The sequence below is a fragment of the Macaca nemestrina genome, chromosome 12 (assembly GCF_043159975.1).
Source record: "Macaca nemestrina isolate mMacNem1 chromosome 12, mMacNem.hap1, whole genome shotgun sequence".
NCBI classification, from domain to species: Eukaryota; Metazoa; Chordata; class Mammalia; order Primates; family Cercopithecidae; genus Macaca; species Macaca nemestrina.
Genome location: NC_092136.1, coordinates 72122572 through 72137697, shown reverse-complemented (window position 1 = coordinate 72137697; position 15126 = coordinate 72122572). Strand labels below are relative to the sequence as shown.

Sequence of the window (15126 nt, the reverse complement as noted above, 5' to 3'; positions counted from 1 at the left end):
CAAGCCTAACATCAGACACTGATGGCTTTTTAAAAAGTTGGAATCGGATGTTATTGCATGTTTCAAAGAGCATATTGATAGTACATCTTTATGGAAGCCACTGCTCTAGAGTGAACTGAATTGCAAATCAACTCAGCATTATGCATCAGTGATGCTCAGGTAAATATAAATAAATATTATGTTTAGTGGGCCAATTTTAGATAGTAGTGCTGTGGGCTTGGGAAATGATTTGAAAAAAATTTTTAAAAAACCCTTTAAAAAATTGCAAGACATAAGTTTATTTTCCTTAGCAAATTAATTAGAGTGGATTTTGTTTTCTATGTAAGTAAACCTTTTATTCATCAAATGTAGCTTTAAATATAATGTATACAGGAAACCAGTTAATTTAAACATATAATGCTTTCAGAAACATGCAATATTATTTAGGACCTTTACTATAATAGTGCCAGAGTATGTCTGAGCATCCATGCAGATTAGATCTTGAACAGCTGCATGGAGTACACAGAAGTCATGATTCCTGCCTCTGTGAACTAACTTGAATAAAGTCTTTCATCTAGAGATCTCACTGTCTATTTCATGAATCCCTCATCTCATCTCTGAAGGGCTCATTCAGTTTAATACAGTTCAGTTTTGTGGTTTAGAGCTCTAGAAATCGCTATTGTAATTTATAAATCACAAAGTTAACGAATTAATTTAAAAAAATAGATAAAGTCCACTCTAAAATGATTTCTTTTACAAAGACGTAGTAACTTTGGATTCTAGCTCACATTTAACTAGTTGTGAACTGTATGATTTGAAGTATTTATGCTTTTAATGTCCAATTTCTCTGTGGTGATAACAAAGCCTAACATAGAATTAAGAGAAATAAACGTGTGAAAGTGCTTAAGTTCGTTTGTTCCTGCATAAATTTAGAGTGCTGTCATTCTGCCTTCTGTCTTAATCCTGCTCATGAACTGAGGCTCATGTCATATTCTATGTTCTGTGTGATGTGTTCTGTAAACACTTTAACAATGATTAAACTGAAAAAGTCACTCTCATGTCATTTAGATGTGATTTGAGAAAATACCAGATGATCTTTTCCTCATTTGGGTACTTATATCACATTTTGCCACTTGTTTGGCAGTAACCCATGCATGTGTTGCCTGGCATATTATGTTCTATACTTGTTATTCTTCTCTACAGATAATGAGTCATTTGAATTCTGAGATCTTGACTTAATTGAACCCTCATAAAAATTAATGTGTAGTGCTTTCTAGGTATGGAATAAACTTCTATTATTTTTAAAAACTGCTTTGGAATACCCACACACATTTCTCTTAAAATAGTGAAGATGGTCAAATTTGACTGTAATTTTACCAAGGAATTTATTATATTAAAGCCACCTGGTCATAATCTCAGGAATCTGATAAACAGTGTTTTAAAAATTTGAGTACATGAACATTAGGAACCAGAGAAGTTTTTATTCAAACACTTCTAACACAGAGTGGCAAAAACATAAATGGAGATGGGCACTATGCATTAGAAACTGAAGGTGGCATTTATCCATGCAATCAGTGGATCTTATTGGTATCAACTAAATTCTAGGTGATCTGCTATAGTCTGGGGATATAATGATTTTAAAAAAAAGACAAGATCTGTACCTGATGGAGTTTATAGTGAGTAAACAGACAAATATTTAAACCAGACAGTAACAATGTATAAGGATTATGCATAAATATAGTTATGTGAGAGGGCCAGAGGCGAAGATACTTTGCATACAGTGATTAGAAAAGGTCTTTCAGAGAAAGATGCAAATAGTTAAGACCCAAAGAATGAGAACTTGCCTAGATTGTGGTCTCTGGTTTCTTTCTGAAAGCAATCAGAATTCCTTGGAGAACTAGCTTATTGCAAGTCTGGGCCAGGAACTGTAAAACAACAATAACAGCAACAACAACAACAACAGAGAAGCATTCAAAGTCTATTTGGGTTCGTGATATGGGAGCCAACTTGGAGGGGCTCTGACAGACCACAGATGTGACAATTTGAGCATCAGAAGAAAGCAACTGTAATTAATTGGAATGCCTCTATTATTTAAAATACATGAGTTTATAATGTTACTTTAAAAACTTGTTGTGCATCTTTGGACCCAAATATTGGACAATCAAATATTTATCCTGTCTTTCCTCCAAGAACTTTATCTCAGTATAACCAAATAGTTCATGAGGGATAATTCCTTATAGAATTATAGCTAATAAATGTAGAAAGAATAAGCTATTATACTTTAATGAAATGAAAATAAGTACTTAGGCAATGACACTTTTCACATTTTCCTATATATACTTGTGATTGTTTATGTTAGGAAATTTAAGTATCAAATTCAAAGGGAGGGGTAAGAATTTAGCAAGTAGGAATAGGAGTGGTTAGAAGATATTTTCATGCAATGGAAGCAGTATGAACAAGGTGCAGAGGTGAAAAACTACCATACATATTCAGGGAAGACATAGTATTTGGAGTCCCCAAAGTACAAGATATGTTAAGTGGAACTATTACGGATATGTAGTTGTATACAAGTTCTCAGAATACACAATATTTAGAAATAGTGAAACCAAATCGTTGCCAAGTTCAGGAGGAACTTGAGATTCAAGCTAATTTGACAACAGACCTTAATGGAAAGGTACCATGTAGAGTGTAGTGTTGATTTTACTTGAGTAATTTTTGCCTAGAGCAGGCAGTTGATTAATAAATGTGATTGTTCTTCATTTCAGCATTGTGTTCTTTTTAGTTACGTGTATAGAAATAAGTATCTCAATGTTAATGATTTCTATAACCATTACATTAGGCCCTGTTACAGTGTTAGGGGACCACATATATTCCTATCCAAAAGTAATGGATTGGCCAGGTTTGGTGACTCACACTTGTAATCCCAGCACTTTGGGAGGACAAGGCAGGTGGCTTGCTTGAGTCCAGGAGTTGAGCCATGGGCAACATGGCGAAACACTGTCTCTACTACAAATACAAAAAATTAGCCGGACTCAGTGGCACATGCCTGTAGTCCCAGCTACTTGGGAGGCTGAGGTGGAAGGATTGTTTGAGCCCAGGAAGTTGAGGCTGCATTGAGCCATGATTGCGCCACTGCACTCTAGCCTGGGCATTGGAATGAGGCCTGGCTCAAACAAACAAAAACAAACAAGCAAAAAACCAAACATAATACATTGTATAATTGGAATGAGCAGTTTAAAATCAGTTCTTAACAAAATGGTCTTCTCATTTCAAATCCCTGTACCTCTCCCTGACACCTATTATAGATAAACATTCTGTTTTATCCAGATTTGTGTTGTGTAGATAATAATAAGTGGGCAAATTTCTTTGTAAAACAGTTTTTTTTTGTTGTTTGAAGTGACTTGTGTCATGGTATCGTTTAAAAAGAAAAGACCCTTAAAATCTGTCTTGAGAATCAATAGTATGGAACAGCACCAAAATTTGTTTATTAATTTTACATACCAGTATATATCTGTCTACTTCAAATGGAATTTGTTTTTCTCTTTCCTGGTATATGAGAGTTTGGCTGCTGAGATTTAGAAAGCTATGTGATCAGAGTTCTGTGGAGATGGACAGCTGTGTTCCCTGTGACATGCCAGAGGTGGTTTGTTTTTATGGCTAGTCAGATAGTTAAAAGTGAAAGGCATATCAATGAAGTTTCAACTTTCTCATCCTTATACTCACCCTTTTCCTAAAAGTGGAGACAAGAGAGGACTGGACAATAATGAAAGAAGGTTGTAGTGTTCTACCATTTATCATTGGTTTTTTTGTTTGGCTGGTTGGTTGGTTGGTTGGTTTGTTAATTGGGTTTTCTTTTTGGAGACAGAGCCTCACTCTATCACCCAGGCTGGAGTGCTGCGGCCCATTCTTGGCTCACTGCAGCCTCCGCCCCTGGATTCAAGTGTTTCTCCTGCCTCAGCCCCCCAAGTAGCTGGGACTACAGGCGCATGCTACCACACCCAGCTAATTTTTGTATTTTTGTTAGAGATAGATATTCACCATGTTGGCCAAGCTGGTCTCAAACTCCTGACCTCAAGTAATCTGTCTGCCTTGGCCTCCCAAAGTGCTGGAATTATAGGCATGAGCCACCACATGCAGCCTGTCATTGTTTTTTTTTCACTCCTGAATTAAATTTACATTTGGAAAAATGAGATTTTCTAAGTCATGTATTTTAAGGAAAAGAGCTTCCTTTACGGCATAATACTTATTTTAGAAAAAATACGTATTTTTTAACAGGGTATCCAGAAGTTGGCTAGTCAATACCTGAAGAGAGATTGGCCTGGAGTAAAAGCTGATGATCGGAATGATTACAGGTAACTTAGTAGTTTTTGCCTATTTTCTTTAGAAATGGTTTTACTTAAAGCTGTGTCACATATAGATAATGTAACACTTTAGTTTTTAAAAGAATCACTTCTTTTCTCTGTCTGCTGTGTTTTTGGGTATAATTTCAAAATTATCAAAATTTTAATGTTTTATAACATTAAACAATCTATATGAAATAGATTGTAATCTATATAAAATAGATCATTTTCATGTCTTTATATATAAGCCAAGATTATATTTTATATAATTATACCCCCAATTGAAACTTAAAGAAGGCAGGTGACAATGGAACACAAATTGCTGAGTGACCTATGATGGAACACATTATTGTGATGGTGATGAAACAAGATTGTGTATGTTCTGCCATCTTCATTGATACTTCTGAAATAAATTCTAAATACGGAAAGATGGGGTTTTTGTGAGACTAGGGGGGAAACTTTCTAAGTAATGTAAGGAAAAGAGCTTCTTTTTAGCACAATACTTAATTTAGAAATATATATGTGTGTTTGTATATTTGAATATAAACAAAAGATTTAGATTTGGTCAGTTAATATACCACATACGAATACGAAGTGTAATGAAGGTGGATGAGAATGGAATACAGATTGTGTCCTTAGTGACCTACCGATATCTCAAAAGTATAAGTTTGTTTAGAATTTGGTTTCTTTTGGCCAGGCGCAGTGGCTCACGCCTGTAATCCCAGCACTTTGGGAGGCCAAGGCAGGCGGATCACCTGAGATCAGGAGTTTGAGACCTGCCTGGCCATCATGGAGAAACCCTGTCTTGACTAAAAGTAGAAAAATTAGCCAGGTGTGGTGGCGAGCGCCTGTAATCCCAGCTACTCGGGAGACTGAGGCAGGATGATTGCTTAAACCCAGGAGGCAGAGGTTGCAGTGAGCCGAGATTGCGCCACTGCACTCCAGCCTGGGCAACAGAGTGAGACTCTGGCTCAAAAAAAAAAAAAAAAAAAGAATTTGATTTCTTTTTTGAGGTCAGTTTGGAAGTATTTACTGTCTTTTATGCTCAGGAGTTGTCCTTTGTGTTGAAGGACCCAGAAGTCAGTGACCTCAGAGCTTGCAGTCTGGTTATGATTATGATCAAATACCGTTGAAACAATAGCAGAGAATCCAGGGTAGTTAAGAACTTAGTATTGAAGTGTATGATTTAGAGTCTGAATACGAAATTGAGCTGTTGAATTGTCAGTGATGATTGACATCAGATAATTTCTTAAGAATGTGGCAATGGAGCTAGAAAACTGAAGGATATATGATAAGAAACCCTAATAGTTCTTCACAGTGGCCTACCAATAATCATGGAAGGTGCCGTGAGGGCTATAAATAATAGAACAGTATGATTGCAATATTAAAGCAAAACAGGAAATAAAAATATTAATAGATTTTCTTCATGCCTGTAATCCTAGCACTTTGGGAGGCCGAAGTGGAAGAATCACTTGAGGCTAGTAATTCAAGACTAGCCTGTGCAGTATAATGAGACTCCATCTCTACAAAAAAAATACAAACATTAGCTGGGTGTGGTGGTATGTGCCTGTAGTCCCAGCTACTCAGGAGGCTAAGGCAGGAGGATTGCTTGAGCCCAGGAGTTCAAGGCTGCAGTGAGCTATGAATGCACTACTCCCCTCCAGCCTGGGTGACAGAGTGAGACTCTGTCTCTCAAAAAAAAACCAAAACAAACAAACAAACAAACAAAAAACAAACACAAATTTTCTTAAGGATTTTCTGTATCTGCAAAATTCAGCTAAGGAGGAAGAGAGGAGAGATGAAATTCTAGGCAAGAGAGACAAGTAGAACAAAACCTTGGGGTGACAGTGAGCATGGGCTGTTCAGTGTTGCTGGTATAAGGAAATTAGCCTAAGAAGAAGATTGCTTGCAGTAAAGAAGGATCCAACTTATAGATAGCTAGGCTGGGCATGGTGGCTCATGCCTGCAATCCCAGTGCTTTGGGAGGCTGAAATGGGAGGATTGCTTGAGGCCAGGAGTTATATTCCAAGTTCGTTTAAAATTCAGAATTCAGGTTACCAAAGAAATAAGGATTAAAAAGCTATGCTCCTAGGCTAGCTTATAAACTCTAATTTAAAGAAGTATTGCAAGCCAACATATACCAAATATTTACTATGTGACAGGCACTGTGCTAGGAACTCATCTCCTATGATTATCAGAACAGCTCTGTGAGGTAGATATAATTATATAATTATTCTCATTTTATACACTAGGAAACCAGGTCTCAGGTTATATTTCTTACTCAAGGTCAGATAGCTATTTAAAGACACATTCATTCTTTCTTTCATATTCATAGGCTACATATGAAATACCTACTACATGTCAGCAGTTAAAGTAGGCCTTAGGATTAGAGAGACTAGAAGATATGCTGTCTATCCTTCGTAAGCATACAGGAGATAGCCACTATAAACAGTTGCAGAATTGGGTAATAGGAGAGGGACATTGGAGCCATAGAAGAAAACCTAGGCTTGTAGAGCCAGGTCTTAAAGAATGTGCAGGAGTTTTCCAGGCAGAAGGTTTGGTAAAAGGAATTCTAAGTGAAAATAAACCCTTCAAGGCATGGAGCATGAGAAAATGTGACTGTTAGGTAACAGTTCAGTAGGGTTGCTGTGAAGTATGTGCGTTAGAGGTTAACTGGAGTGGTGGAGATGAAGGATACATCATAGGTAGGCATCATAAAAGGACTTTACATATCACAGTATAGAGTTGGCTTTTTTATTCAGAACGTAATGGAGGTGTTGAAGTGTTTCCATGAGAGGAATTACATTATCATCTTTACTTTAGTGATAGTATAAAGGTGGATCAGAGGGTTGTGAGGAAGAATTCAGAAAGGATAGAATGGCAGGAATTTAATTCCTCATCGTCTCATATTTGAACCAAGGAAATTGTAGCAGAAATCAAGTTGTAGGGAAGATTTCAGAGGTGTTTAGAAGACTGAAGCCAGAGGACTTGCAAGTGATTTGGCAGTTTTGTTTTTTGTGTTTGTCAAGTTTGTTCTGAGACAATCTACATATATAAACAGTTTTCTTCATATTTAAAATAGCTCTTGCAACATAGAAGGCACTTGATAAATATTTACTGACTAAATGAATGAAGCAGGAGGAGAGAGATGAAGAATTATACAATGACTCCCAGGTGTTTTCATTTAGGCAACTGAGAGAATGGTGGTGCTATTGTGGAAGAAGACAATAGAAAGATCAGGATTGAGGCTGAGAACTACAATTGCCAATGTTTTTGTTTATTTGGAGCTTATTTTAGTTTTAGTCATTTAAAATTTTCCATTTAACTTTTTTGTATTTATATTTGCATTGGTAGTTTTAAAATTCTTTTCCAAGTAATACATGTTTTTTTTATCAAGTAGATAAACAGTACAAAAGTATAAAGAATATCATTTCCCAAGCACCTTCCATTCACATTTCTACTCCCCTAGGATAATTGCTATTACAAGTGTGTGGTCTTTTCTTTTACATTTTTTTCTGTGTGATTCACACATGGACTTACATAGTTTTGTTATTTCTAACAGAACTGCAATTATTATATGCATGCACTGTGTAACACCCCTGCTCCCCCCACACACACTAAGGAGTCTATTTTAGAAATCCCTTCATGTCAGTATGTTCTGGTCCCTCATTCTTTTTAATGCCTGCTTTAGTGCCATAGTATTGATGAACTATACTTCTGTTATCCACGTCCCTATTTGTAGTTATTTAGTTTATTAGTATTTCAAATAATGCTGCAGTGAATAAGTTCTGTATGAACATAAGTATATTTTTGTACACTGAAAGTTTATCTGTAGGGTAAATTCTTAGAGGGGGTAATGCTGGATCAAAGGGTTTATACATTTAAAATGTTGATATTGGAGGGAGGGGCTTCAAGGTAGCTGACAATTCTGCCAGTGGCCTAGGGATCAGCCTGCCCCTGCCTACCATGGCTGGCACCTGCACACACTGTTAAGAGCCTGAGGACAAGCCAGCCCAGCCTGGCTTCATATCCCTACTCCATGCCAGAGCACATAGACTAGGGTCCAGGAGATTGCCCAGCACATTCTACCACCATTGGCACTTGAATACTCCAGGGGGCCTGAGGTTGGTTCTACCCACCCCTGCCACTGCAATCACAGCTGACACCTACTTGCACATACCACCTGCAGGCTTGGAGACTGAGCCGCCCACTCCATCACAGCCACCACCAACACCAGCATACACTGCTCAAGACCCAGAAGGTGATCCCACCACTGCCACTGCCTGTTTTATGCCAGCTGCCCAGAGGCCCAAGAATCCGCCTTCCCACCCAGCTCACTGCTGCAACTACCAGCATCTGAGTAAGCCACCTGGAGGCCAAGAATTGGCCCACCTGGACTATTGGTGCCAACTCACCACTGTCTCTACTGGGGCTCAAAGACTGGCCTACCTGGTGTCCCAACCCTCAGCAAAACTTTACCACAGGCCTCACTAATAACTGCACCTGAAACCACCGAAGAAATTACAAACACCACTGACACTATTTATAGCCAAAGAAATCATACAGATACTGTACCACTGTAAGCACCCAGAATCAAGGCCAAAGGGCCCTATCCAAGCAACACCATAGATCTATCTTCAGGAAAACTTTCCCTACATAAGCAAATTTAAAAAATTGGAAGAAGTGACTATTACATCAGATGTGCAGTTATCAATGTAGGAAACATGAAAAAGCAAGGAAATATAACTCCAAAGGAATGAAATAATTCTCTAGTAACAGATCCCAATCAAAAACAAATTTACAAAATCCTGGAAAAAGAATTCAAAATTTTGATATTAAAGAAACTCAATGAGATATAAGAAAATTCTGAAAAACAGTACAGAGAAATCAGAAAAACAATTCAGGATATGAATGAGAAATTTACCAAAGAGATGGATACATAAAAGAACCAAACAGAAATTCTATAGTGGAAGAATTCATTGAATGAAATACAAAATACATTTGAAAGCTTCAGCAGTAGACTAGATCAAGCAAAAGAGAGGATCTCAAAACTTGAAGACAGGTCCTATGAAATAACTCAAGCAGACAAAAAGAAGAAAAATAAGAAAGAATTAACAAAGGGGGCGGAGCAAGATGGCCGAATAGGAACAGCTCCAGTCTCCAACTCCCAGCGTGAGCGACACAGAAGACTGGTGATTTCTGCATTGTCAACTGAGGTACTGGGTTCATCTCACTGGGGAGTGCCGGACGATCTGTGCTGGTCAGCTGCTGCAGCCCGACCAGCGAGAGCTGAAACAGGGCGAGGCATTGCCTCACCTGGGAAGCGCAAGGGGGAAGGGAATCCCTTTTCCTAGCCAGGGGAACTGAGACACACAACACCTGGAAAATCGGGTAACTCCCACCCCAATACTGCGCTTTAAGCAAACAGGCACACCAGGAGATCATATCCCACACCTGGCCGGGAGGGTCCCACACCCATGGAGCCTCCCTCATGCTAGCACAGCAGTCTGTGATCTACCGGCAAGGCAGCAGCCAGGCTGGGGGAGGGGCGCCCGCCATTGCTGAGGCTTAAGTAGGTAAACAAAGCCGCTGGGAAGCTCCAACTGGGTGGAGCTCACAGCAGCTCAAGGAAACCTGCCTGTCTCTGTAGACTCCACCTCTGGGGACAGGGCAATAACAAACACAGCCGAAACCTCTGCAGACGCAAACGACTCTGTCTGACAGCTTTGAAGAGAGCAGTGGATCTCCCAACACGGAGGTTGAGATCTGAGAAGGGACAGACTCCCTGCTCAAGTGGGTCCCTGACCCCTGAGTAGCCTAACTGGGAGACATCCCCCACCTCACAGGGTGGAGTACACCCCTGAGAGGAAGCTTCCAAAGCAAGAATCAGACAGGTACACTCGCTGTTCAGAAATATTCTATCTTCTGCAGCCTCTGCTGCTGATACCCAGGCAAACAGGGTCTGGAGTGGACCTCAAGCAATCTCCAACAGACCTACAGCTGAGGGTCCTGACTGTTAGAAGGAAAACTATCAAACAGGAAGGACACCTACACCAAAACCCCATCAGTACATCACCATCATCAAGACCAGAGGCAGATAAAACCACAAAGATGGGGAAAAAGCAGGGCAGAAAAGCTGGAAATTCCAAAAATAAGAGCGCATCTCCCCCGGCAAAGGAGCGCAGCTCATCGCCAGCAACGGATCAAAGCTGGACGGAGAATGACTTTGACGAGATGAGAGAAGAAGGCTGCAGTCCATCAAATTTCTCAGAGCTAAAGGAGGAATTACGTACCCAGCGCAAAGAAACTAAAAATCTTGAAAAAAAAAAGTGGAAGAATTGATGGCTACAGTAATTAATGCAGAGAAGGTCATAAACGAAATGAAAGAGATGAAAACCATGACACGAGAAATACGTGACAAATGCACAAGCTTCAGTAACCGACTCGATCAACTGGAAGAAAGAGTATCAGCGATTGAGGATCAAATGAATGAAATGAAGCGAGAAGAGAAACCAAAAGAAAAAAGAAGAAAAAGAAATGAAGAAAGCCTGCAAGAAGTATGGGATTATGTAAAAAGACCAAATCTACGTCTGATTGGGGTGCCTGAAAGTGAGGGGGAAGATGGAACCAAGTTGGAAAACACTCTTCAGGATATCATCCAGGAGAACTTCCCCAACCTAGTAGGGCAGGCCAACATTCAAATCCAGGAAATACAGAGAACGCCACAAAGATACTCCTCGAGAAGAGCAACTCCAAGACACATAATTGCCAGATTCACCAAAGTTGAAATGAAGGAAAAAATCTTAAGGGCAGCCAGAGAGAAAGGTCGGGTTACCCACAAAGGGAAGCCCATGAGACTAACAGCAGATCTCTCGGCAGAAACTCGACAAGCCAGAAGAGAGTGGGGGCCAATATTCAACATTCTTAAAGAAAAGAATTTTAAACCCAGAATTTCATATCCAGGCAAACTAAGTTTCGTAAGTGTAGGAGAAATAAAATCCTTTACAGATAAGCAAATGCTTAGAGATTTTGTCACCACCAGGCCTGCCTTACAAGAGACCCTGAAGGAAGCACTAAACATGGAAAAGAACAACCGGTACCAGCCATTGCAAAAACATGCCAAAATGTAAAGACCATCGAGGCTAGGAAGAAACTGCATCAACTAACGAGCAAAATAACCAGTTAATATCATAATGGCAGGATCAAGTTCACACATAACAATCTTAACCTTAAATGTAAATGGACTAAATGCTCCAATTAAAAGACACAGACTGGCAAACTGGATAAAGAGTCAAGACCCATCAGTCTGCTGTAATCAGGAGACCCATCTCACACGCAGAGACACACATAGGCTCAAAATAAAGGGATGGAGGAAGATTTACCAAGCAAATGGAGAACAAAAAAAAGCAGGGGTTGCAATCCTAGTCTCTGATAAAACAGACTTTAAACCATCAAAGATCAAAAGAGGCAAAGGAGGCCATTACATAATGGTAAAGGGATCAATTCAACAGGAAGAGCTAACTATCCTAAATATATATGCACCCAATACAGGAGCACCCAGATTCATAAAGCAAGTCCTTAGAGACTTACAAAGAGACTTAGATTCCCATACAATAATAATAGGAGACTTCAACACCCCACTGTCAACATCAGACAGATCAACGAGACAGAAAGTTAACAAGGATATCCAGGAATTGAACTCATCTCTGCAGCAAGCAGACCTAATAGACATCTATAGAACTCTCCACCCCAAATCAACAGAATATACATTCTTCTCAGCACCACATCGTACTTACTCCAAAATCGACCACGTAATTGGAAGTAAAGCACTCCTCAGCAAATGTACAAGAACAGAAATTATAACAAACTGTCTCTCAGACCACAGTGCAATCAAACTAGAACTCAGGACTAAGAAACTCAATCAAAACCGCTCAACTACATGGAAACTGAACAACCTGCTCCTGAATGACTACTGTGTACATAACAAAATGAAGGCAGAAATAAAGGTGTTCTTTGAAACCAATGAGAACAAAGATACAACATACCAGAATCTCTGGGACACATTTAAAGCAGTGTGTAGAGGGAAATTTATAGCACTAAATGCCCACAAGAGAAAGCAGGAAAGATCTAAAATTGACACTCTAACATCGCAATTAAAAGAACTAGAGAAGCAAGAGCAAACACATTCGAAAGCTAGCAGAAGGCAAGAAATAACTAAGATCAGAGCAGAACTGAAGGAGATAGAGACACAAAAAACCCTCCAAAAAATCAATGAATCCAGGAGTTGGTTTTTTGAAAAGATCAACAAAATTGACAGACCACTAGCAAGACTAATAAAGAAGAAAAGAGAGAAGAATCAAATCGACGCAATTAAAAATGATAAAGGGGATATCACCACCGACCCCACAGAAATACAAACTACCATCAGAGAATACTATAAACACCTCTACGCAAATAAACTGGAAAATCTAGAAGAAATGGATAATTTCCTGGACACTTACACTCTTCCAAGACTAAACCAGGAAGAAGTTGAATCCCTGAATAGACCAATAGTAGGCTCTGAAATTGAGGCAATAATTAATAGCCTACCAACCAAAAAAAGTCCAGGACCCGATGGATTCACAGCTGAATTCTACCAGAGGTACAAGGAGGAGTTGGTACCATTCCTTCTGAAACTATTCCAATCAATAGAAAAAGAGGGAATCCTCCCTAACTCATTTTATGAGGCCAACATCATCCTGATACCAAAGCCTGGCAGAGACACAACAAAAAAAGAGAATTTTAGACCAATATCCCTGATGAACATCGATGCAAAAATCCTCAATAAAATACTGGCAAACCGGATTCAGCAACACATCAAAAAGCTTATCCACCATGATCAAGTGGGCTTCATCCCTGGGATGCAAGGCTGGTTCAACATTCGCAAATCAATAAACATAATCCAGCATATAAACAGAACCAAAGACAAGAACCACATGATTATCTCAATAGATGCAGAAAAGGCTTTTGACAAAATTCAACAGCCCTTCATGCTAAAAACGCTCAATAAATTCGGTATTGATGGAACGTACCTCAAAATAATAAGAGCTATTTATGACAAACCCACAGCCAATATCATACTGAATGGGCAAAAACTGGAAAAATTCCCTTTGAAAACTGGCACAAGACAGGGATGCCCTCTCTCACCACTCCTATTCAACATAGTGCTGGAAGTTCTGGCTAGGGCAATTAGGCAAGAGAAAGAAATCAAGGGTATTCAGTTAGGAAAAGAAGAAGTCAAACTGTCCCTGTTTGCAGATGACATGATTGTATATTTAGAAAACCCCATCGTCTCAGCCCAGAATCTCTTTAAGCTGATAAGCAACTTCAGCAAAGTCTCAGGATACAAAATTAATGTGCAAAAATCACAAGCATTCTTATACACCAGTAACAGACAAACAGAGAGCCAAATCATGAATGAACTTCCATTCACAATGGCTTCAAAGAGAATAAAATACCTAGGAATCCAACTTACAAGGGATGTAAAGGACCTCTTCAAGGACAACTACAAACCACTGCTCAGTGAAATAAAAGAGGACACAAACAAATGGAAGAACATACCATGCTCATGGATAGGAAGAATCAATATCGTGAAAATGGCCATACTGCCCAAGGTAATTTATAGATTCAATGCCATCCCCATCAAGCTACCAATGAGTTTCTTCACAGAATTGGAAAAAACTGCTTTAAAGTTCATATGGAACCAAAAAAGAGCCCGCATCTCCAAGACAATCCTAAGTCAAAAGAACAAAGTTGGAGGCATCACGCTACCTGACTTCAAACTATACTACAAGGCTACAGTAACCAAAACAGCATGGTACTGGTACCAAAACAGAGATATAGACCAATGGAACAGAACAGAGTCCTCAGAAATAATACCACACATCTACAGCCATCTGATCTTTGACAAACCTGAGAGAAACAAGAAATGGGGAAAGGATTCCCTATTTAATAAATGGTGCTGGGAAAATTGGCTAGCCATAAGTAGAAAGCTGAAACTGGATCCTTTCCTTACTCCCTATACGAAAATTAATTGAAGATGGATTAGAGACTTAAATGTTAGACCTAATACCATAAAAATCCTAGAGGAAAACCTAGGTAGTACCATTCAGGACATAGGCATGGGCAAAGACTTCATGTCTAAAACACCAAAAGCAACGGCAGCAAAAGCCAAAATTGACAAATGGGATCTCATTAAACTAAAGAGCTTCTTCTGCACAGCAAAAGAAACTACCATCAGAGTGAACAGGCAACCTACAGAATGGGAGAAAATTTTTGCAATCTACGCATCTGACAAAGGGCTAATATCCAGAACCTACAAAGAACTCAAGCAAATTTACAAGAAAAAAACAAACAACCCCATCAAAAAGTGAGCAAAGGATATGAACAGACATTTCTCAAAAGAAGACATTCATACAGCCAACAGACACATGAAAAAATGCTCATCATCACTGGCCATCAGAGAAATGCAAATCAAAACCACAATGAGATACCATCTCACACCAGTTAGAATGGCGATCATTAAAAAGTCAGGAAACAACAGGTGCTGTAGAGGATGTGGAGAAATAGGAACACTTTTACACTGTTGGTGGGATTGTAAACTAGTTCAACCATTATGGAAAACACTATGGCGATTCCTCAAGGATCTAGAACTAGATGTACCATATGACCCAGCCATCCCATTACTGGGTATATACCCAAAGGATTATAAATTATGCTGCTATAAAGACACATGCACACGTATGTTTATTGCAGCACTATTCACAAT

At 39.1% G+C, this 15126-nt stretch overlaps 1 protein-coding gene across 4 annotated transcripts in view; it reads left to right on the top strand.

Moving 5' to 3' along the window:
* LOC105468711 (FCH and double SH3 domains 2) overlaps positions 1 to 15126 on the top strand; it is a 339082-nt gene that overhangs the window by 142772 nt on the left and 181184 nt on the right. For all 4 annotated transcript variants that reach the window (XM_011718976.2, XM_011718974.2, XM_071075241.1 and 1 more), the window contains exon 4: positions 4255 to 4331. In XM_011718976.2, the coding sequence (XP_011717278.1) occupies positions 4255 to 4331 (77 nt within the window). The remainder of the gene's footprint in view (positions 1 to 4254; positions 4332 to 15126) is intronic.